The following is a 24290-nucleotide window of genomic DNA, read 5'->3' as shown; positions in this document are numbered from 1 at the left end:
GTGAGAAAAGTGCCCAGTGAGAAAAGTGCCCAGTGAGAAAAGTGCCCAGTGAGAAAAGTGCCCAGTGAGAAAAGTGCCCAGTGAGAAAAGTGCCCAGTGAGAAAAGTGCCCAGTGAGAAAAGTGCCCAGTGAGAAAAGTGCCCAGTGAGAAAAGTGCCCAGTGAGAAAAGTGCCCAGTGAGAAAAGTGCCCAGTGAGAAAAGTGCCCAGTGAGAAAAGTGCCCAGTGAGAAAAGTGCCCAGTGAGAAAAGTGCCCAGTGAGAAAAGTGCCCAGTGAGAAAAGTGCCCAGTGAGAAAAGTGCCCAGTGAGAAAAGTGCCCAGTGAGAAAAGTGCCCAGTGAGAAAAGTGCCCAGTGAGAAAAGTGCGAGTCTTCGGCGAGGAGGCTGAGGTGAGGAGGATACAATTGTTTTAAGCCAGAACTGGTTATAGACACAAGGTAATGGCGGAAAAGTTGGTGCAGTGTATTTCCTGCAGGATGTGGGAAGACAGGGACGTCGCTGGAGCTTCTGGGAGCTACACCTGCAAGAACTGTGTCCAGGTGCAGCTCCTGAAGGGACGTGTGGTGGAGTTGGAGAGGCAGTTGAATGACCTCAGGGCCATCCGGGAATGCGAGAGTTTCCTCGACAGGACTTATTGTGAGGCTGTCACGCCAAGGGTCCAGGTCGAGCGAAGGTGGGAGACTGTTTCAGGGGGGAGTGGACGAGGACTACAGGAGACCCCAGTGGCTGTGCCTATTGCAAATAGGTATACCCTCTTGGGAACTGTTGGGGCAGAAGACGTTTCCAGTCCGAGTGGCGGACCTGTTGGCAAGGATACTCGACAGGGGAGACCGAAGTCAGGAAGAGCCGTAGTGGTCGGTGACTCCATCGTCCGAGGGACGGACAGAAGATTCTGTGGCAGCAGGAGGGACTTGAGGATGGTCTGTTGCCTCCCTGGTGCCAGGGTTCAACACATCACGGACCGGCTTCAGAAAATCCTAGTGAGGGAAGGCGATCAACCTGAAGTCGTTGTGCATGTGGGCACGAATGACGTCGGGCGGAAGAGGAAGGAGGTGCTACAGCGGGAGTTTAGAGAGTTGTGAAAAACACTGAGAAGTAGGACGTCGAAGGTGGTTATCTCTGGACTGCTACCGGTACCTCGTGCTGGTGAGGCCAGGAACAGAGAGATAGAGGGTATGAATTTATGGCTGAGGGGCAGGTGCAGAGAGCAGGGATTTAGATTTCTGGACCACTGGGATCTCTTCTGGGCTAGGGGTGACTTGTACAAAAGGGACGGGTTACATCTTAACAGCAGGGGGACAAACATTCTGGCAGGCAGGTTTGCTAGTGTGACACCTGTGGCTTTAAACTAAGTAGTGGGGGGGAGGGGTAAACAAATTGTGAATATGAAGATGAGGTAAAAGGAAATACAGGAGATATTGCAACAGAAGTTCTAGAGGGGAAAAGAAATTAAGGGCAGGGCCAATTGTGACCGATGTGAGAGGGGAGGTAAATACAGAAGTTAAAGTGTTGTACTTAAATGCGCGTAGTATAAAAAATAAAGTGGATGAGCTTGAGGCTCAGTTAGTCATGGGCAAGTATGATGTTGTAGGGATCACTGAGACATGGCTACAAGAGGACCAGGGCTGGGAACTGAATATTCAGGGGTACACAACGTATAGAAAAGACAGACAGGTGGGCAGAGGAGGTGGGGTTGCTCTGATGGTAAGGAATGATATACATTCTCTTGCAAGGGGTGACATAGAATCAGGAGATGTTGAATCAGTATGGATAGAAATGAGAAATTGTAAGGGTAAAAAGACCCTAATGGGAGTTATCTATAGGCCCCCAAACAGTAGCCTCAACATAGGGTGCAAGTTGAATCAGGAGATAATTAGGGGATTGGACACATTAGAGGCAGGAAACATGTTCCCAATGTTGGAGGAGTCCAGAACAAGGGGCCACAGTTTAAGAATAAGGGGTAGGCCATTTAGAACGGAGATGAGGAAGAACTTTTTCAGTCAGAGAGTGGTGAAGGTGTGGAATTCTCTGCCTCAGAAGGCAGTGGAGGCCAGTTCATTGGATGCTTTCAAGAGAGAGCTGGATAGAGCTCTTAAGGATAGTGGAGTGAGGGGTATGGGGAGAAGGCAGGAACGGGGTACTGATTGAGAGTGATCAGCCATGATCGCATTGAATGGCGGTGCTGGCTCGAAGGGCTGAATGGCCTACTCCTGCACCTATTGTCTATTGACCCCAGGAAAGAGTATTTGTGGAGTGCCTCCGAGATGGATTCTTAGAACAGCTTGTACTGGAGCCTACCAGGGAGAAGGCAATTCTGGATTTAGTGTTGTGTAATGAACCTGATCTGATAAGGGGACTCGAGGTAAAAGAGCCATTAGGAGGCAGTGATCACAATATGATAAGTTTTACTCTACAAATTGAGAGGGAGAAGGGAAAATCGGAAGTGTTAGTATTACAGTATAGCAAAGGGGATTGCAGAGGCATGAGGCAGGAGCTAGCCAGAATTGACTGGAAGGAAGCCCCAGCAGGGAAGACGGTGGAACAGCAATGGCAGGTATTCCTGGGAATAATGCAGAAGTTGCAGGATCAATTTATCCCAAAGAGGAGGAAAGATTCTAAGGGGAGTAAGAGGCACCCGTGGCTGACAAGGGAAGTCAAGGACAGCATAAAAATAAAAGAGAAGAAGTACAACAAAGCAAAGAAGAGTGGGAAGCCAGAGGATTGGGACTCTTTTAAAGAGTAACAGAAGATAACTAAAAAAGCAATACGGGGAGAAAAGATGAGGTACGAGGGTAAACTAGCCAATAATATAAAGGAGGATAGTAAAAGCTTTTTTAGGTATGTAAAGAGGAAAAAATAGTCAAGGCAAATGTGGGTCCCTTGAAGACAGAAGCAGGGGAATTTATTATGGGGAACAAGGAAATGGCTGAGGAGTTGATCTGCTTTGGATCTGTCTTCACGAAGGAAGATACAAGCAATCTCCCAGATGTTCCAGTGGCCAGAGATCCTAGGGTGACGGAGGAACTGAAAGAAATCCACATTAGGCAGGAAATGGTGTTGGGTAGACTGATGGGACTGAAGGCTGATAAATCCCCAGTAAGGAGGTGGCGCTAGAAGTTGTGGACGCATTGGTGATCATTTTCCAATGTTCTATAGATTCAGGATCAGTTCCTATGGATTGGAGGGTAGCTAATGTTGTCCCACTTTTTAAGAAAGGAGGGAGAGAGAAAACGGGAAATTATAGACCAGTTAGTCTTACATCAGTGGTGGGGAAGATGCTGGAGTCAATTATAAAAGACGAAATTGTGGAGCATTTGGATAGTAGTAACAGGATCGTTCCGAGTCAGCATGGATTTACGAAGGGGAAATCATGCTTGACTAATCTTCTGGAATTCTTTGAGGATGTAACTAGGAAAATTGACAGGGGAGAGCCGATGGATGTGGTGTACCTCGACTTTTAGAAAGCCTTCGACAAGGTTCCACATAGGAGATTAGTGGGTAAAATTAGAGCACATGGTATTGGAGGTAGGGTACTGACATGGATAGAAAATTGGTTGACAGGCAGAAAGCAAAGAGGGGTGATAAATGGGTCCCTTTCAGAATGGCGGGCAATGACTAGTGGGGTACCGCAAGGCTCGGTGTTGGGACCGCAGCTATTTACAATATACATTAATGACTTGGATGAAGGGATTAAAAGTACCATTAGCAAATTTGCAGATGATACAAAGCTGGGTGGTAGTGTGAACTCTGAGGAAGATGCTATGAGGTGACTTGGACAGGTTGTGTGAGTGGGCGGATGCATGGCAGATGCAGTTTAATGTGGATTAGTGAGAGGTTATCCAATTTGGTGGTAAGAATAGGAAGGCAGAGTATTATCTGAATGGTGTCAAGTTAGGAAAAGGGGTCGTATGACGAGATCTGGGTGTCCTAGTGCATCAGTCACTGAAAGGAAGCATGCAGGTGCAGCAGGCAATGAAGAAAGCCAATGGAATGTTGGCCTTCATAATAAGAGTAGTTGAGTATAGGAGCAAAGAGGTCCTTCTGCAGTTGTACAGGGCCCTAGTGTGCAGTTTTGGTCTCCAAATTTGAGGAAGGATATTCTTGCTATTGAGGGCGTGCAGCGTAGGTTTACTAGGTTAATTCCTGGAATGGCGGGACTGTCATATGTTGAAAGACTAGAGCGACTAGGCTTGTATACACTGGAATTTAGAAGGATGAGAGGGGATCTTATCGAAACGTATAAGATTATTAAGGGGTTGGACATGTTAGAGGCAGGGAACATGTTCCCAATGTTGGGGGAGTCCAGAACAAGGGGCCACCGTTTAAGAATAAGGGGTAGGCCATTTAGAACAGAGATGAGGAAAAACTTTTTCAGTCAGAGAGTTGTGAATCTGTGAAATTCTCTGCCTCAGAAGGCAGTGGAGGCCAATTCTTTGAATGCATTCAAGAGAGAGCTAGATAGAGCTCTTAAGGATAGTGGAGTCAGGGGGTATGGGGAGATGGCAGAAACGGGGTGCTGATTGAGAATGATCAGCCATGATCACGTTGAATGGCGGTGCTGGCTCGAAGGGCCGAATGGCCTCCTCCTGCGCCTATTGTCTATTGATGGGCCGAATGGCTTAATTCTACTCTTATTCCTTATGAAAGCGACTAATTCCCAAAATACCCCTGATAGGCACTTCAAGGCTACATGGTAGAAGCATTAAAGAACCTCAAACAATAAATCCAGCAACTGGTGACCACAGAGAGAATCCCTTTGAAGTAACATAATAAATATACAGAGTGGAACTCAACAAATACAATATTTGTATAGAAATGCCACCAATTGCTGTTCAAAAAATAATTTACCCAAACATTTGGAAAGCTTTTTGATTTAATGAATGGTTACTTTGAGTTACCAAATTTGGATAAATTGACTACTAATGGAGAAAGGTCGTCTTTGGGTACAATTTAATTGGTCCCAATCCAAATGCTATTTACATACTTGATATGATGTCCAAATTTTACTGAAGGTTCAGATATTCTTATTTTGTGTATTAACTGTATCTTATTACCCAAATAAAAGCCAGGAAAATGCATCTATATTCAAAAACTAGACCTTGTATAATTTTAGAAACATTTGCAAATTCTCTACAGGATTACAGGAAGTAGACAATGAAAACTCAAAATGACTAGAATTAAAATAATTCTACATAAGGATGTGTCTTATGGATATTATTTTAGTTAGATAAATATGGACCGGAGAGGCAATGCAAGTGTACTCCAGAAGTATGGACCCCATTGTTCGAGAGTGAAAAACCCATTTATTCAGACTTTGTCTGAATAGGCATTCCCCATAAATGACTGAAGATGTTCTAAATCTTTCAGAGATATGACTGGTTTAGGGATTCCTAAGGAAGCCTGATCATAGTGTAAAGGTGAGAAGGGACAAAATTTTAAGATGTTTAAAGGGCATTTTTTTGTTTATTTACACAGACAATGGTGGGTGCCTGGAACATGCTGAGGTGGTGAAGCCCAAGATGTGAACCATGATTTATCCTATCTGCCAGAATATCAATAAATCCAACAATTCAGAACAAGTTGTTGCAACAATAGTTAATTTGTTCTGCAGTGCAATTATTAAACGAACACACAGTTGAAATCTGAATTTGCTTTCTGGAAGATCAGGTACAGTGCATTCAGAAAGTATTTAGACCCCTTCACTTTTTCCACATTTTATTACGTTACAGTTTTATTTTAAAATGGATTAAATTCATTTGTTTTATCATCAATCTACACACAATACCCCAGAATGAAGAAGTGAAAACAGGTGTTTAGTTATTTCTTTTTAATTATTTTACAAAAATTTCTGAAATATCACATTTACATCAGTATTCAGACCCTTTGCTATGACACTCAAAATTAAGCTTAGATTCATCCTGTTTCCATTGATTATCCTTGAGATGTTTCTACAACTTGATTGGAGTCCACCAGTGGTAAATTAAATTGATTGGACATGATTTGGAAAGGCACACACCTGTCTATATAAGGTCCCATAGTTGACTGTGCATGTCAGAGCAAAAATCAAGCCATGAAGATGAATTAATTATCCGTAGACCTCCGAGATAGGATTGTGTCGAGACACAGATCTGGGGAAGGGTATAAAACAATTTCTGCAGCATTGCAGGTCCCGAAGAGCACAGTGGCTTTCGTCATTCTTAAATGAAAGAACTTTGGAATCACCAGGACTCTTCTTAGAGCTGGCTGCCCAGCCAAACTGAGCAATCAGGGGAGAAGGGCCTTGGTTAGAGAGGTGACCAAGAACCTGGTGGTCACTCTGACAGAGCAAAAGAGTTCCTCTGTGAAGATGGGAGAAACTTCCAGAAGGACAACTATATCTGCAGCACTCCACCAATCGGGCCTTTATGGTAGAGTGGCCAGTTGGAAGATACTCTTCAGTAAAAGGCACATGACAACCCACTTGGAGTTTGCCAAAAGGCACCTAAACAAGATTGTCTGGTCTGATGAAACCAAGATTGAACTCTTTGGCCTGAATGCCAAGCGTCACGTCTGGAGGAAACCAGGCACCACTCATCGCCTGGCCAATACCATACATACGGAGAAGCATGGTGGTGGCATCATCATGCTGTGTGGATGTATTTCAGCGGCAGGAACTGGGAGACATGTCAGGATCGAGGGAAAGATGAACGGAGCAAAGTACAGAGAGATCCTTGATGAAAACCGGCTCCAGAGAGTTCTGGACCTCAGACTGGGACGTTCACCTTCCAACAGGACAATGACCCTAAGCCCACAGCCAAGTCAATGTAGGAGTGGCTTCGTGACAAGTCTGTGAATGTGCTTGAATGGCCCAGGCAGAACCCAGACTTGAACCCGATCAAACATCTCTGCAGGGACCGAAAATAGCTGTGCATCGACGCTCCCCATCCAACCTGACAGAGCTTGAGAGGATTTGCAGAGAAGAATGGAAGAAATGACCCAAATACAGGTGTGCCAAGCTTGTAGTGTCATACCCAAGAAGACTTGAAGCTGTAATCGCTGCCAAAGATGCCTCAACAAAGTACTGAGTAAAGGGTCAGAATACTTATGTAAATATGGTATTTCAGTTATTTCTTTTTAATTACTTTGCAAAAACGTCTAAATGCCTGTTTTTGCTTTTTTTATTATGGGGTATTGTATGTAGATCGATGATGAAAAAAATGAATTTAATCAATTTTAAAATAAGGCTGCAATGTAACAAAAAGTGGAAAAAGTGAAGGGGTCTGAATACTTTGTGAATGCACTGTCTGTTAATTGCAAAAAAAAAGCTTATTGCTTTTTATTATCTAACTTTTAAGCATCAGAAAATGTGACTCTGACCTTCTGACTCTTTACTCTCAATGATACTCAAGAAAGGTCAGCCAATCTGCAATTTTCTTAAATCTCAAACAACTTAATTCTGGTTAAACTGTATTCACAGTACAACTTCATCCCTGACCAGTTAGACACTAATGGTAACTAGTTATGGCATCATTATCTCTTCCACCCACTCCCCTGACATCAGTCTGAAGAAGGGTCTTGACCTGAAACGTCACCCATTCCTTCTATCCAGAGATGGCGCCAGTCCCACTGAGTTACTCCAGTATTTTGTGTCAGTCTGCAACTAATTATGAGTTGCATTTCAAATTGTACGTCACCATAGAGCAAACAGTTCACAGAAAATTTACCATCTTGAAACTACTTTATTAATGAAACAAGATCAATGTAAGTTAATATTTCACCTTCCCAGAGGATTGGTTAACTCTTTAAAAATATCTATATTAAATGATAAATATAAAAACAAATAAGCTGTCTGATGCAGACAAACATTGAAAGCTTTTGCAGTGTGAAGTGCAACTTATTAACCTTTGAAAACTTTATCCACTTTGAGATTATTTAGGAGTAAGACAAGGTAAATTGGATGAAATTATTATTCAAGCCAAATATTACTGGAAATTATTTTAAATGCCTCAAATCAGGCAGCCATGTTTTCTTCAATCCACTGTATATAATTGGTAACTCTTGTGTAAATTCCAGGTTTATACTTCTTGGCACACTCTTCACCCCAGCTGATTATTCCATAAAGGTACATTTGTCCATTGTTTTCACATACCAGAGGTCCTCCAGAATCTCCCTGTCATTAAAGATAACAAATAAAACATTTAATTCAACTATTACACTAATAAATTTAATGATATTGCAACGTAAATTTAAAAGGAAAGTTGAAATGTATTACAATGGAAAAACACTTAAGGGAAATATATAAAGTAAATATTGTTTGTAAATGCCTTTGAGGTATTTTTCAGATACGTGATAAAATGTATTTTTTTTTTTTTTTTTACTTTCTTTTTTATTTTTATTATTTTTTTTACATACATACAAACACAAACTAAACAAACATAGGAGATGCATATTGATTGTAAATACCCTTACTTTAAGTTCCCAAAAACGGAAGAGACTCGAGTCCCGGCATTGCCTGTATTAATAATGACCATCTTTTATCAAACATGTCTGTTGTCAACTGTAACCTTGCTGTGATTTTTTCCATTATATACACATTTTTTACCCTATCTCTCCATTGCATTATGCTTGGAGGCTGTGGTTTCAACCAAGAGGTTGTTATCGTCTTCTTTGCTATCAGCAGCAGGATTGTCAGTAAATGTTTCGAACTCTTATCTGTCATACTGTCAGGAATTATACCCAAAATGTAAAGTGCTGGTTCCAGAGGGACGTTAATGCCCATAATCTGTTTAATTTCCTTTTGAATATTCTTCCAGAAATCCTGTATTTTTGGGCAATCCCAGAATATATGAGTGGAGTCCCCAACTTCTCCACACTCCCTCCAACATAAATCAGTTGTATTACTATATTTCGATGTAATGAATGGAGTATAAAAGTAACGCATTTTAACTTTCCAGTCAAATTCCCTCCATGTTGGGCTCTTAGTTAGTTTATGTCCCTCTTTAAATGATTCCTCCCACCCTTCTTCTGATATTATGATATTCGCTTCCAGTTCCCATTTTTCTTTGATATGTAAGTTGTTCTCATTGGATTCATGTTGTAGTGCTTCATAAATTTTTGATATAATCCCTTTTTTTGACTTGTCTTCCGAGAACCCCCACAACACTTCCTCTAATTTAGATGGAGTCTTGCAGATGTTCTCCCATTCCTGATGTTTCTGTAGGTAATCTCTTAGCTGTAAGAATTTGTAAAAGTCATGAGCAGGTAAATTGAATTCTTTTTGAAGTTGTGTGAATATTTTCATTGTTTGTCCCTGAAACATTTGATCTATGTATATTAGCCCTTTGTCAGCCCATCTGTCAAATCCTGAGTCCATGGTAGATGGTACAAAGTCTGGGTTTTTTGCTATTCTAGTAGCCCTGCTTACAGAATTTGACAGCTTCAGCTTCTTTCTTACTGCTGACCAGACTTTCATTGTTACCCTAATCCACTCGTTGCCCATCCTGAGCCTCTTCAGGGCCTTCTCGTTTAAAAATGGGAGTGATTCTAAAGGCAAATTTTTACAAGCGTTTTGCTCCATCTCCACCCACATTGAATCTTTCTCTTTAGTGGTCCACATGATTAAGGCTCTGAGTTGCGTTGCCCAATAATAATTTCTTAAATTAGGCAAGTTCAACCCTCCCTTTTCTTTTTTGCTGAGAAGCGTCTTGTATTTAATTCTTGCTTTTTTACTTTGCCATAAGAATTTCGATATAATTTTATCCAGTTTTTTTAGAAAAGCTCCCGAGATCATAATAGGCAACGATTGGAACAAAAACAACAGTCTTGGCAATATATTCATTCTGACTGTTTCTACTCTTCCCACCAGAGTCAACGGTAAGATCTCCCATCCAGCCAAATCATCCTTTATCTCAGATATCAGTTTCCCATAATTAGCTTCAAATAGCTGTGCTGTATTCGAAGTGATAATTATACCAAGGTATCTAAACCCTTTTTTGGTCCATTTAAAATGGACTTTTTCTTTAAGTTCCACTGGACAATCTCCTGAGAGCATCATTGCTATTGATTTGGCTTCATTTGTCAAATATCCTGATATTTCACCATATTCTTTTAGGTTATTTAGTAGAGCTGGTATAGACGTGGAGGGCTCCACTATGTATGTTAATAAATCGTCCGCAAATAATGACGTCTTGTGTTCTATGCCCCCTTCATCTTTTATTCCTTTAATGTTTTTATTTTGTCTTATTGACTCTGCTAACGGTTCAATACTTGCAGCAAACAGTAGCGGGCTCAGGCAATCTCCTTGCCTGACTCCTCTTTTGAGGTAGAAGAAGTCTGAGCAGCAGCCATTAATTCTGATCCGTGATTTGGGATTTTTATAAACAATTCTTACCCAGTCTATAAACGTTGAGTGAAACCCAAAAACCTTCAATGTTTGATATAAAAAGTTCCATTTCACGCGGTCAAACGCTTTTTGTGCATCTAGGCTAAGCAGCATGGTAGGTCTGGGATTATTTTTAGCACATGATATAAGATTTAGTGTTCTCCTGATATTGTTAGCCCCCTGTCTCCCCGGGATAAACCCCGTTTGATCTGGCTTGATTAATTTAGTTATATGTTGTTGCATTCTCTGTGCTAGTATGCTTGTTAATATTTTTAAATCATTACAGAGCAAGCTGACCGGTCTATATCCCTCACATGAAGTCGGATCTTTGCCCTCCTTATGTAGTACGGAAATTATGGCTTCTGACCAAGTATCTGGGCGGTTTCCTGTTGACAGCGCATAATTAAAAACTTTACATAATTCTGGTGTTATGTCTTCTGCAAAACATTTATAATACTCCCCTGAGAAGCCATCTGTACCTGGGGATTTGTTACTTTTAAGGGTTTTTATAGTATCGGCTATTTCTTGTGACGAAATTGGTTTTATCATTTCAGATGCTTCTTCTACCTTTAATGCTGGTAAATGTAGTTTTTTGAAAAATTCTTGTGTTTTGGTCTCAGTGAGATTAGATTCTGAGTCACTGTATAAGTTTTTATAATATTCTGCAAAGGCCTTTGCTATCTCTTTTGGCTTAGCCATAATAAAATTGGAAGTGGGATGTCTTATTTTTGTAACTATTCTATTTGTTTGAGCTTTTCGCAGTTGGAATGCCAGTAACCGGCTTGCTCTGTTACCCATCTCATAATATCTTTGATTTATAAAACGAAGAGCTCCTTCTGCTTTATATGTTAAAAGTTCGTCTAACTCTTGTCTCATTTTTTTTAATTCGACGAGAATAGAGTTGTTTCTTGTTCTTTTATGTTCTAACTCCAACTCTCTGATTTTACTTTCTAGCTTTCCTTGCCTTTCCATTCGAGTTTTTTTCAATCTGGAAGTTATCTCTATTATTTTCCCTCTCATGACTGCTTTTCCTCCCTCCCATAATGTCGATGGTGAGACCTCGCCATTGTCATTTATTTGAAAATATTCCTTTAAGTTTAGTTTTAGTTCTTTGACAACCTTTTCATCTGATAGGATTGACACATTAAGTCTCCAGTACTTAAAGAAGGATTCCCTGCCCAGCTCAATGGATAGTATGACAGGGGCGTGGTCACTTATAGTTATGGATTCTATACTGCAGTCCCTGACTGTATGTATCTGTTGTTTTGACACACAAAAAAAGTCTATTCTCGAATAACTCCCATGTGGGTTAGAATAAAAGGTAAAATCTCTTCCTTTAGGATTATTATGTCTCCATGGATCAACCAGACCTAATTCTTTTATAACATTATTTAGGACTCTGGATTTTTTTGTTTTTGGTCCCCTCTCAGATGGCAACCTGTCTAAGTTACCATTCTGTATGGTATTAAAATCCCCTCCCAAAATTATCATCCCTCGTCCGTTACTGGTAAGTATATTGGCTATGTTTTTAAAGAATGTTTCATTTTCTTCATTTGGGGCATAGATGTTTAATATTGAAATACTCATATCTCCTATTGTGCCAACCACCATGATATATCTTCCCATATCACCTTTAATCACTTTCTCTACAGAAAATGGTAGGGATTTATTAATTAGTATGGCCACCCCCCTTTTCTTGCCATATGAAGCATGGAATACTTGGTTTACCCATTCCCTTTTCAGTTTTTTATGTTCATTTTCACTCAAGTGAGTTTCTTGGATTAGTGCAATGGCACATTGTAGTTTCTTCAACTGACTCAATATTTTCTTTCTCTTAATAGGGTGATTTAGACCGTGCACATTATAAGAAACAAGGTTCAACTTATTCATGACATTTTAAGATGTAGGCCATAAACTCGGTTCCTCCTATAAATCAAAACAACTGTGCAAAACGATACACAGCGAAAAAACAAACAAACAATACACATCTCCCTCTGAACTACTATACAAAAATAACATGTGACTCCCAAAAGTCCCGTCATCAGAGAGTGTGGCAATCTCTCTGGGGAAATAGCACAATGTGCACCTGCAACTTCTCAGAATTAAGTTGCTCCTTGCTCAAATTGAGATCCAGCTTTGCTCCTTCAACCAATTTTGACATTATTCAGTATAAGTGTTACTTAAATCCCATAACTAGCTCCTTTTCAATTCTTTGAACATTAAACATAAATTCAGATTGTCCGCCTTATATATACTTCCGGATTGTCATTTATTTTTTTACCCTTAGTTCCAGGCTGTTTTTTTTTTTTTTTTTAGTCCTTACCACTGTGAACCTCAGAGTTCACAGACCGAGGGCTTGTATGTCCGCCTCTGTGATGGGTGGCTGTCTCCTCTTTCCCTTCTGTCCTGTCCCCGTGGTCCAGCTGCCCTCCATCCTCACTCTCTGTAGTTTCTCCCACTCGTCCTCCTCCACATGGATCCCCATGTCCTTCAGGATGGGGGCAGCCTCCATCAGTGTATTGAATGTCTTCGTCTCTGTTCCCAGAAACACCTTCAGTCTTGCAGGATATGGGGACTGTGCCTTTATGTTTTTCTCCTTCAACTTTTTTATTACATCCCGCACTTGTTTCCTCTTCTTCTGTATCTCGGTAGTGTAGTCATGGTTGAAGTAAATGGTCCGTTCCTCATATGTTATTTTTTGTTTCCATGCTTGTTGTATGATGCGGTCTTTCACCTGGTGGTCAATGAAGCGGGCGATGATGGCTCGCGGGGGAGCCGCACTCTCTTTCGGTTTGGTAGTCAGCGAGCGGTGCGCTCTTTCGATGCGGATATCGACGGCCGCCGAGATTTGTAATGTTGTTCGGATGAAATCAGTCACAAATCCTATGGTGTCGCCTTTCTCAGCGCCCTCCGGGATCCCATGTATCCGTATGTTATTACGTCTCGCTCTTGCTTCCAAGTCGTCACATTTTGCGGCTAACGCCGCCTCTCTTTGAAGAAGAAAGGCGACTGATCTTTCCAGCCGCGCTGCCCTGTCTTCCGTCTCCCCCAACCTTTCTTCTATGTTCACTGTTCGTCGCTCCAGTGAAACGGTTCTCTCCAAAAGCTCCTTTAAATTAGTTTCTAGTCTCACCAGAGCTTTTTTGTTGTCATTTACCGCTTCTGTGTGCTCTTGTCTTAACTTGCGTAGCTCCGCCAATATTACGGAGTCTTGTTCCCCACAGCTGGTTCCCTTATCTGGCGTGGCTCTCTTTGCCGAGTCCGTAGCTTTAGTATCCGCATTATCCTTTTTGTTTAACCTTGTCTCCATATTTTTATTTATCGTTAACTTTCGTTGTCGAGATAACTTGCGATTGGCCCGCTTCCTGTTGTTACTAATGTTTAAAAGAGCTAGTTTTAATTGGTTTCTTTGAGAGCTAACTTTTTAGATTGTCTAGTCCAACATGGCGCCACCGGAAGTCGATAAAATGTATTTTTAATCACAGAATATGAGACATTCCCCCACCTTGAGCCAGTAATATGTATTTTGGATTTGGATCTCATAATCTTGGCTGCAATCTCAGTTGTCAAAGTGATTACAGGTCTGTTTATCATTAATACATTGAATTCTGCCTTCTTGGATTTAGAACATCATTAGAAAATATAAATGAGCTTTCTTCCATTTACTCACATTACAAGAATCTACCTTCCAGTCAGGGTGAGCAGCACACAACATGTTGTCAGTCACTTGGTTTCCGTAATATTGTGAGGACCTGCATAATCTCTGTGAAAGTAAGCGCACTGTTCCCTCCTTCAGAAATTTGGAGAAGAAAGGAGAAACTGAAAAAAAAACAGTTTGGATTTGAGCTTCAGGTGTTTTTTAAATTATTTGATAGTGGACTGAATATTTCTGGTTGGTGATGAAGGAACCCATTGAGCTTCAAAAGCTGCTCATGAAGATCTAAGAGGGTTTTAGATATAGTAACGAGATTTAAATTGGCACATTGATGATAATTACACCAAGCAAAATCTTAGTCTAATTGCTGTTTTTTTTGCATTTTTGATTTTAATGTGCAAATTTAAGTTTAATAGAGAAATCTATTCTTACAATTTTTCTTTCACAAAGGAAAGTTTGTACTTTGAAAATAAAATTTTATAGCAAGATCGATTAACTAGAATTTCAAACTTACATGCTTCTTCTCTGCCATAGCCAGAAATTTCACACTGAGTGTTATCGGGAAATCTTTGGTGATTAGAAGGCAGACAGATGGGTTGTGCAAATTTAGTCTCCTTTGTACACATTCCTGATTGAGATTTCAATTTTAACAGCGCTTTAAAAAAGAAGAAAATCCATTTGTCAATGCATAACAGACATGGCTAAAAGATTTATATTCAGTGAGGAGAAACAATAAGTGTGCTGCATTTCAGGAATTATTACAAACATTTGATAATGTGCAAGAATTCCAATTTGAAACATCCATTATTCAAATTAATTTACTATTCCCAACAAACAAATCTTACCGATATCATTGTCGTATGTATGTTCGTTGAAATTTTGGTGCATAATTATCTTTTTGACAAGAAAGTTTTGATCATCTTTCGCATATTCATTTATTGATTTTTTTCCCAGTAATACCCTATAGTCTGTAGGGGAAGCACTAAATACCAAAAAGAAATTGTGTTAGCACATTGTCTTACAGAAAATATGCAAACTTTTGGATTTTAATTTGAATTGCCCTTTTTTTTAAATGAATATTCTCCATCTCCCAAGTTCCAAAAGTAACGTACACAATTTATTATTTTTTCTTCACATTGAAAGCTCCATCATTATTTGGAATATTCATCACTTGTATTCTTTAAGGTATCTTTAAAAAAATGGCACAAACAACTGAAGTGCTTGTGTGACGCAGTAGATAGAGAATCAACATCAGGCAGAACTAGGTTTAGGTTTATTATTGTCACATATATAGAAGTACAGTGAAAAGCTTGCTTTTGCATGCTGTCCAAAAAGATCAGATAATACAATTTATATATATATACACAATCAAGTCAAACTCATACTACTCTACAGTGGAGCAAAGGGGAAGCTACACAGTGCAGAATATAGTTCTTAACATTGTAGCACAACAGTTCCTTAAATAAAGTACAATGTCTACAATGGGGTAGAGGTGAATCGGACAGTATCCCAGCTTATGGAAGAACTATTCAAAACCCTATGTAACAGAGCGGAAGAAGCTGTTACCAGTTGTGGCAGTGCACACTTTCAACCCTCTGCTGAAAGTGAGCAGGAAGAAGAGACCGAAATAGGGCAAATCTTTGATTATGTCGGCTTCTTTTCTGAGGCAGCGTAGATGGAGTAAATGGTGGGATGCCTGGTCTGTGTGATGAACTGGGCTTCATCTACAACTCTGCAATTTCTCGCAGTCTTGGGTAGAACTCTTCCCAACCCAAGTTGTGATGCAACCCAACAGTATGTTTTCTGAAGTATGCAATCTGAAGAAGGGTCTCGACCCGAAACATCACCCATTCCTTCTCTCCTGAGATGCTGCCTGACCTGCTGAGTTACTCCAGCATTTTGTGAAATAAATACCTTTGATTATCAATACTCTAGATAATGAGAGAAAGTTTGTATTCCAATAATTATTCAAATTGATTATTACTGCTGGCACAATACTACTTCCAGCTCTTTGGAAGAGTAAATGTTATATTTGATAAAAGCTAACATTGTAATCAGGCTTTCTAATGAAAAAAGGCACCAATGATTACAAGCAGTGAAGATCATGAGTTCAGATAGAGCAGTTCAGTTTGAATTATACAACAGAATTCAAGCTTAAGTCCTGCTACTTAATACAGGGCGCGAACCGAATAAAATCTATTCTTAACAACGTTCATATTACTAAATTCATATTGTGAAGTGTGACCTACTTGGTTCTAATACAGTGTGCAGCTGTCAGAACCCAGCAAGAGTTGATCAGACTTCCTCCACATTGAAAAATGGGTTTATTGGATCGTTTTTCAATAACATAGAGTGCTGCTTGCCAAGGGTGAGAATCAATTGTGGTTCGAGCTCCTCCAACAATCTTATGAATTTTACGCTGTCTTTGACCACACTTTGACACTGTTGAGAGAAGATAAACATGGGCAGTCCAATCATATTTCTTTGAATATCAAAATACTTATTAGATGTTTCATAATCTGAAAGAATAAGAATAGACCACTTTATGAGACAGAAAATGAAAATGAAAAGTAGCAGCAGAATTTTTTGGCACTTTAATTACTGACAGTGGGCCACCATTCTCCAAAATTCATGTCATAATAATAATAATAATAATATTCATTTATTGTCATTGCAACGAGTACAACGAAATTAAAAAAATAGCCAATCCTGACGGTGCGTACAAACATATATGCAATAAATGCAAAAACAAATAAATACATAAATACAATTAAATACAATTATATTAAGTACAAGATTTTTTAACGGTGTTGCCTAGTGCAAAGGTAGTGTTCAGTTCTCGTATGGCCCTGGGGTAAAAACTGTTCTTAAGTCTGTTTGTTCGGGATTTGATCGACCTGAAACGTCGACCAGAGGGCAGATGAACAAACAGACGGTGGCCGGGGTGGGATGGATCTTTTATTATTTTGTCTGCTCTACTGAGGCAGCGTAGGCTGAACAGGTGCTCCAGGGAGGGCAGTGAGCAGCCGATGATCTTCTGGGCCGTCGTGATGACCCTCTGAAGGGCCTTCCTGTCCTTTTCTGAGCAGCTGTCATAGGAGCATTGGGTCCCCAGTGGAATTTGAGTGAACTCGACTATTTCACAGCAGCATCGCTGTGTGGTAAAATGCAGTTATATTAAATTCTGAAACCTTCACTATTCCAGAATAGAGCTGCAATGACGAGCTTTAGTTCATTCTACCAGCAACAACAAAATGTTTTAATCATTGGTCTCTGAATTAGAGGCTTTTATTGAAAGCACAGGTAGATGAATCTCGGGTAAAGATATGCATGAATTCTATGTTAGTTCTAGAGGTAGTGTGCAACCTATGTGCCAAAAACTGATCTCATTATTAATGAGTAGCTGGTTGGATGTAGAACCTATATTTTGGTCAACTGTTTTACATGTGACGAGGTGGAGGGGGATGGGAGGGGGGGGGGGTTGGGTGAGAGAATCAGACATTGATGAAACTTAAGTTGCACAGGCACAAGTCCAATAAACACTTCTCATGCATGGATGGCAAGTTTGTACATTTACAATGGATCAAAGAGAGTTATGTATTGTTGATGTGCAGTACTTTTGTTCCTCAGCAATAAAATTATATGAATTTTTACATTCCTTGGTAAAAAATGAATTAACTTTCATACTTTCATCAATGAAACCATATTGGTTAAGTGGGCCACGAATTAAATTAACAGGGTAGTGTTAGGAAGAATTGCTATTGATGGAGAAGTTTTGGATCGGTAAAATTGGAATCAAGTTACACTTATGGACCTAGCTAACAAGAGAATCATTAAGAAGTCGAAACAAGTCATTGCAGATGTTAGTTTAGGAAAGAAGACACAAGGTGCTGGAGTAATTCAGCAGGTCAGACATAGGTGACATTGTTCAATTCATGTTCTCCAGAGATGCTGCCTGACCTGCTAAGTTACTCCAACATTTTGTGTTCTATTTTTTTAAAAGAATAATTAAGAGTATAGATTTAAGGAACAATGCTCAAAGAACATCACTTGTGACACTATAGGACAACATTAATGAGAGTTAGAGCCAGAAAGTTGAAGGGAATAAAATCTGCGTGGCTGGAAAAATGGGCTTGGATTTGAGAGACAGATTCTGTCAAGGATTTTGGAAAAAGATGAGTTTGGAAATGGACAGCAGTTAATGTGCATTGAAGAGGAAGGCAATAATCTTTTTGACTTTAGAGCAACAATATCTGTGAAGGACTTTATAGACGTATAAAATTATAAAAGGACTGGACAAGCTCGATGCAGGAAAAATGTTCCCTTCTTCACGTTTGAGGCAGCAGAAATTATGTAACACCCCCCAGGCGCTGTAGCCAGTACAATGTGCTGTTGTCGAGGGCCGTGAGGTCGTCCACCAGGGGGACGGAGGAAAGTGCAGTCGGAAATAACGTGCTGCGCTGTTTGCTGGTCTGCTCCCAATGTTGGGGGAGTCCAGAACCAGGGGCCACAGTCTAAGAATAAAGGGGAGGCCATTTAAAACTGAGGTGAGAAGAAACCTTTTTCACCCAGAGAGTTGTGAATTTGTGGAATTCTCTGCCACAGAAGACAGTGGGGGCCATTTCACTGGATGAATTCAAAAGAGAGTTAGATAGAGCTCTAGGGGCTAGTGGAATCAAGGGATATGGGGAGAAGGCAAGCAGAGGTTACTGATTGTGGATGATCAGCCATGATCAAAATGAATGGCGGTGCTGGCTCGAAGGGCCAAATGGCCTCCTCCTGCACCTATTTTCTATGTTTCTAAGACATCATTTACAATGTCAACTAGCACGAGGTCAAAGGAGAAAAGTGGACTAATGACAGAAAAAGTTGCTGGGTGACTACAGTGGAACAAGTAAATGATTTTGTGATAACATGGAACTGCAGATGCTGGTTTATACTAAAGATAAACACAAAATACTCGAGTAACAGTAGGCTAGGCAGCATCCCTGGAGAACATGGATAGGTGACATTTGTCAATCTGAAGAAGTGTTCCAATCTGAAACGTTGCCCATCCATGTTCTCCAGTGATGCTGCCTGACCTGCTGAGTTACTCCTGCATTTTGTGCCTATCTTAAGTAAATGGTGAAGAGTTGAGCAGATCTTCCTCCAGGTAAACACCACAGCAAATGTAAATGCAAAGGTGATACAAGTGAGAGTTTGGAAGTGCAATTGCGTAGAGTATTGGAGAATTGATTCCAGGACTATGTGGAAGTAAGTGCAGTTCAATAGTCAATAGTCAATTTATTTGTCACATACACATAAATGTGCAGTGAAATAAAAAATTACCCGCAGTTCAACAATAAGACCAATAAAAATATGCAATACACATACAATCATAAACCAAACAAAAGAAACATCCTAACAGTGTCTCCTCCAGTCACCTCCTCACTGTGATGGAAGGCCAGAATGTCTTTTCTCTTCCCCTGCCGTCTTCTCCCGCGGTCAGGCTGTTGGAGTTGCCACGTTGGGGCGGTCGGGACACCTGACATTGAAGCACCCGCGCCGGACGGTGAAAGGTCCGCGGCGGGCCGACCCAAGCCCCGCGGTTCGGGGCGGGCGAAGACGCTGCCGCTGCCGGAGCTCCCGATGTCGGCCCCCGCCCAGGGGCCTGCGGGCTTCCGATATCCACGCGGCCCGCGGCCGAAGCCTTCAGAGACGAGTCGCAGCCGCTCCCGCAGCATCCGAAGGCAGCCAGGTCTGCAGGTGGTGAGTCCAGGCCGCGGGCTCTGCGAACCAGAGTCCTGGTGGTCCCAGCCGGAGCCCGCCAGCTCCAGGTGCATGGCTGATGGTAGGCCGCAGTAGGCCGGAGTTTGGCCGGTGGTAGGCCGGAGTTTGGCCGGTGGTAGGCCGCAGCGGGAACGGAGACACGACAACAAAGGTCGGGTCTCCATTCGGGAAAGACACTTTTACAGTTCCCCCCACATAACACACAACCGCAAACACTACATCATATTTAAACTACAATTAAGACAAAAACAACCAAAAACACAAGACAAACGGACTGCAGGCAAGCCGCAGCTGCAAGGGCAGCGCTGGCTCCTCCTTGGAAAGGAAGAGGGAGGAAACACCTTGGGAAATGGTGGCAAAGCCAAGTTTTAAACAAGAAATGCTTTGACAGGAGCAGAACAAGATGCTCAAATGGTATCAAGCGAGTAGTAAGAGAGACTTGTATGATGAAAGGAAAATAATATGCGGCTGAGGAAATTCTTTTATTCTGAGGAAAAAGTAGAGGGTCATTATTGTTGTGCTAATGACTTGAGTCCTAATAACGTGAGCCAGTCCTAATAACGTGAGGCCAAAAGCATTGTGGTGGAGAACGGCCAAACCCCCACTTGTATCACCATTGTTGTGCACAAGGTACCAGCTAAACCAGGATCAGAGCTAGAGCCTAGGGATGGTTGCAGGTTCAGATGGGTCAGATCAAACGAACAGTCAGGGACAGAGGTGGGTGGGGTGAATTGCACAGTCATGAGGTGGAATTGTTGGGTGGGTTGCGTCATTCCAAAGAAGGCACATAATCATGTGGCCTTCAGCTGTAGACTGGGATCTGCTGAGAAATTGACCCTGTCAAAACATTATACTCAAAGTGCCCAATGAAAGTGCAATTTGAAAGAAACTAATATTTAAGACTGTAGTGCACAATAATTCTGTCCTCCTTTAGTAAATGGTTTTTTTCAGCTCAAGGAATATTTGCAACTAGGTCAAGATTCGGGAGCAGCACAAATGAACCCTAAAATGAACATTAATTGTAATTTCCTCTGCAAATAATCAATTTTTGTGTTTATAATTCTAAAATAAATAATGCCATGTGAGATTTTCTAGGGTGAAGTCTATGTCAAATGGCAAACATGAACACATAAATAAAATTGTTCTTGTTCTTGTACTCTCGGCTACATCAGTTCACATAAATCATTTTGTGTCTGGCAAATGCATGAAAGAACCATTTTAAAATTAATACTTACTGATTTTCTTCTGACATTGTGGAATGTCACAGAATTCCCAGATCTTTTTCCTTTGAACATAACACCAAGGCTTGCTGTCACCATCTGGATTCCTTCATGGGAAAAATATCAAAACCATGAATTGTAATGGTACAAATAGAAAGTAGAAATAGAATTTCAAATAAAAACTACATGCAGTAAATCCCCAGAAAAATTGCTGTAAATAACTAATATATAAAAGTAATGCCAGAAAATTGTGGAGAGCTGGATCCATCTAATGGAAACTATTCTCAAAGGTTAGCAGAAACCTATCATTTGTTGCCAGAAGGTGATGGAACATTTGAGCATTTCCAGATCTCCCTTGGGTTAGAATTCCGGCTTTTTATCCTTTGATTTTCAGAAAGCCTTTAATAAGGTGCCACACGTGAGACTGCAAAGGAAGATGAGAGCCCATGGTATCAAAGGGCAGATACTAGCATGGATAGCAGGTTGGCTGGATGGAGAAGGCAAAGAGTGGCAATAAAGGGGCTTATTCTGGTTGGCTGCCAGTGCCTAGCGGAGTTCTGCAGGGGTTGGTGCTGGGGCCGCTACTCTTCACATTGTATACTGATGATTTGGATGAGGGGATTGAAGGCTTTGTGGCCAAGTTTGTGGATGATACGAAAATAAGTGGAGAGGCAGGCAGTATAGAGAAAACAGGGACTCTGCAGAACGACTTGGACAGGTTGGGAGAGTGGGCAGAGAAGTGGCAGGTGGAATATAGTGCGGCAAAGTGTGGAGTCATGCATTTTGGTCATAGGAATATAGGTGTAGACTATTTTCTGAATGAGGAGAGAATCCAGAAATCGGAGGTGCAAAGGGACCTGGGAGTGCTGTGCAGGATTCCCAAAAGGTTAATCTGCAAGTCGAATCGGTAGTAAAGAAAGCAAACTCAATGCTAACATTTATTTCACGAGAGCTAGAGTACAAAAACAGGGATGTAATGCTGAGGCTCTGTAAGGCACTGGTCATGCCACATTTGGAGCATTGTGAGCAATTTTGGGCAACGTATCTGAGGAAGGATGTGCTGGCTCTGGAGAGGATCCATAGGAGATTTACAAGAATGATCCCAGGAATGAGTGGGTTAACATATGATGAGCATTTAGACAACAGACAATAGACAATAGGTGCAGGAGTAGGCCATTCGAGCCAGCACCACCATTCAATGTAATCATGGCAGATCATTCTCAATCAGTACCCCGTTCCTGCCTTCTCCCCATACCCCCTTGATGGCAATGGATATTTTTAAGGCATTAGTATGGGAGTCAGGGGGTATAGGGAGAAGGCAGGAAAATGGGGTTAGGAGGGAGAGATAGATCAGCCATGATTGAATGGCAGAGTAGACCTGATAGGCCGAATGTCCTAATTCTGCTCCTATCATTTATGACATTTATGAGCAAAGACATTTGTCCAGATAAATCATGGGTAGAAACTGTTGAGAAAAGTAATTACTAATTGAAAATGTCTTGGATTTTCAAGCATGCTATTTTAATGTTGTAGTTAGAAGATCATCCAAGATTATTCACCCATAGAAATTTACCTCCATGATGCTGATTTAACCCTCAAACCATTTGTTGGTTTAAATGCAGAGAAACAACATGAAGAGATTGAAGACAGGCTGATTCGTAAATTGTGCTGGAGGTGGTGTGGGAGAAGCAGCCTTCCCCAGTGGCTGCAGGGAACCCCACAGACAGATACTGGAGCCCACACTACTTCCCAGCCTGCCAGCAGGTCTCCTCCTGCTTCCTCTGTCGAGACTGTACCAACCTTGACCTGGTTTCATCAGGATCCGGGGCACGATTCTCTCAATAAGACCATGCTTGACGTCATCTTTGCATCAGAACTTTAGCCTTTTTCTGTGTCTTGGGAGTTTCAAGGCTCATGCAGTGCATGCCAACCATCAAGCACTTGTTTACACTAATCCTATTTCTTTTCCCCCTTATTCCCATCATAAACCTCTTCAATTCTACTGCTTACCTACACAAGTAGTGTAATGTCCCGTCAGATCTGTTAGTCTTGTGTCATGTTCTGTGTTTAGATTCTCATTTCAGGTCCCTTGACTTCCTGCCATTGTAATTGTCAGCCCCGCCTTGATTGTTTCCACCTGTGTGCCCTTACCTCATGTATATATAGTCCACGCCTCCCTTTGTCCTGTGCCAGTTCGTATTGTGATTCATGTGCTCTCGGTCGTAGTATAGCTAGTAAGTAATTTTTGTAACGAATGTTTTTGTAACTGAGTAAGTTTAGAGTTTTTGGTTCGAATAGCAGTGTTCTTTACTGTGAAAATTAAAGAACGCCTTTATTTTCTCCAAATTGACTCTTGTGTGTGAGTCGTGCGTTTGAGTCCAGTTCCTGTGTGCCCCAGAGCATAACAGAACGAACTGGCCATAACATGGACTCAGCCGACTCTAAGATTTGGAAATCAGCTCTTGCCAACCAGGGCACTAAGATCCAGCACCAGGAGGAGCAGCTGCGCTCAGTCAGTCACGGGGTGCGCGAGCTGAACGATAGACAAAGCGAGTTCCAGTCATCAGTGATGACCCAGATTAACCACCTCGCTGTACAACTCCATCAGGTTCTGGCTCGTCTCGACCCAACCTCGGCAGCTTCTCCACTGGCTCACATTGAACCTTCAGCCGGCCATCCGCCTGCTGTTCCGGCCACACCTGCGAACCCCACGCTGATTCTATGCCTGGCTTCACCAGATAAGTTCTCTGGAGACTCGGAGAATTGTAGATCATTCCTTGTACAATGTGATCTCCACTTCAAGCATAACCCTGCACACTTCCCCTCAGACCAGGCCAGGGTAGCATTTATTGTGTCCCATTTGACGGGACAAGCCGCAGCATGGGCCACTGCGGAGTGGTCTCAGGGCTCCACAGTCTGTCAGGATCTAGACCTCTTTCAAAGAACATTTAGCAGTATTTTTGATCACACTTCCTCTGCTAAGGAAGCTTCCCGAGTCTTACTGCAGCTAAAACAGAACACTCGCCCAGTGATAGACTATGCCATTGACTTCCGAACCTTTGCAACAGACAGTGGGTGGAATATGCCTGCACAAGTGGATGCATTCATGAATGGGTTGTCGGAGGCTATAAAGGACAGACTTTCACCTTTTGAGTTACCTAGTGATCTAGAGACATTAATTACCAGGGCTATTCGTGTCGATAACAGGATAAAGGAAAAGGAAAGACACCAGGCTGCTGATCGTCCTCCCAATCACCAGGGGCGCTCCTCCGGGTCCTTCACACCGA

At 41.5% G+C, this 24290-nt stretch overlaps 1 protein-coding gene across 2 annotated transcripts in view; it reads right to left on the bottom strand.

Annotated features, from left to right (window-relative positions):
* Nucleotides 1–5579: 5579 nt before the first annotated feature.
* The window catches only part of LOC144591382 (salivary plasminogen activator beta-like), a 33848-nt gene continuing 15137 nt past the window's right edge, over nt 5580–24290 (bottom strand). For both annotated transcript variants that reach the window (XM_078395593.1, XM_078395594.1), the window contains exons 5-10: nt 21019–21110; nt 16264–16456; nt 14860–14996; nt 14529–14669; nt 14030–14178; nt 5580–8148 (exon numbers count right to left, since the gene is read on the bottom strand). In XM_078395593.1, coding sequence (XP_078251719.1) covers nt 7990–8148; nt 14030–14178; nt 14529–14669; nt 14860–14996; nt 16264–16456; nt 21019–21110 — 871 coding nt within the window. In that variant the 3' untranslated portion in view covers nt 5580–7989. The remainder of the gene's footprint in view (nt 8149–14029; nt 14179–14528; nt 14670–14859; nt 14997–16263; nt 16457–21018; nt 21111–24290) is intronic.

The sequence above is a fragment of the Rhinoraja longicauda genome, unplaced genomic scaffold (assembly GCF_053455715.1).
Source record: "Rhinoraja longicauda isolate Sanriku21f unplaced genomic scaffold, sRhiLon1.1 Scf000964, whole genome shotgun sequence".
NCBI lineage: Eukaryota > Metazoa > Chordata > Chondrichthyes > Rajiformes > Arhynchobatidae > Rhinoraja > Rhinoraja longicauda.
Note: the sequence above shows the minus strand (reverse complement) of the source record. Positions and strands in the feature narration are given on the sequence as shown.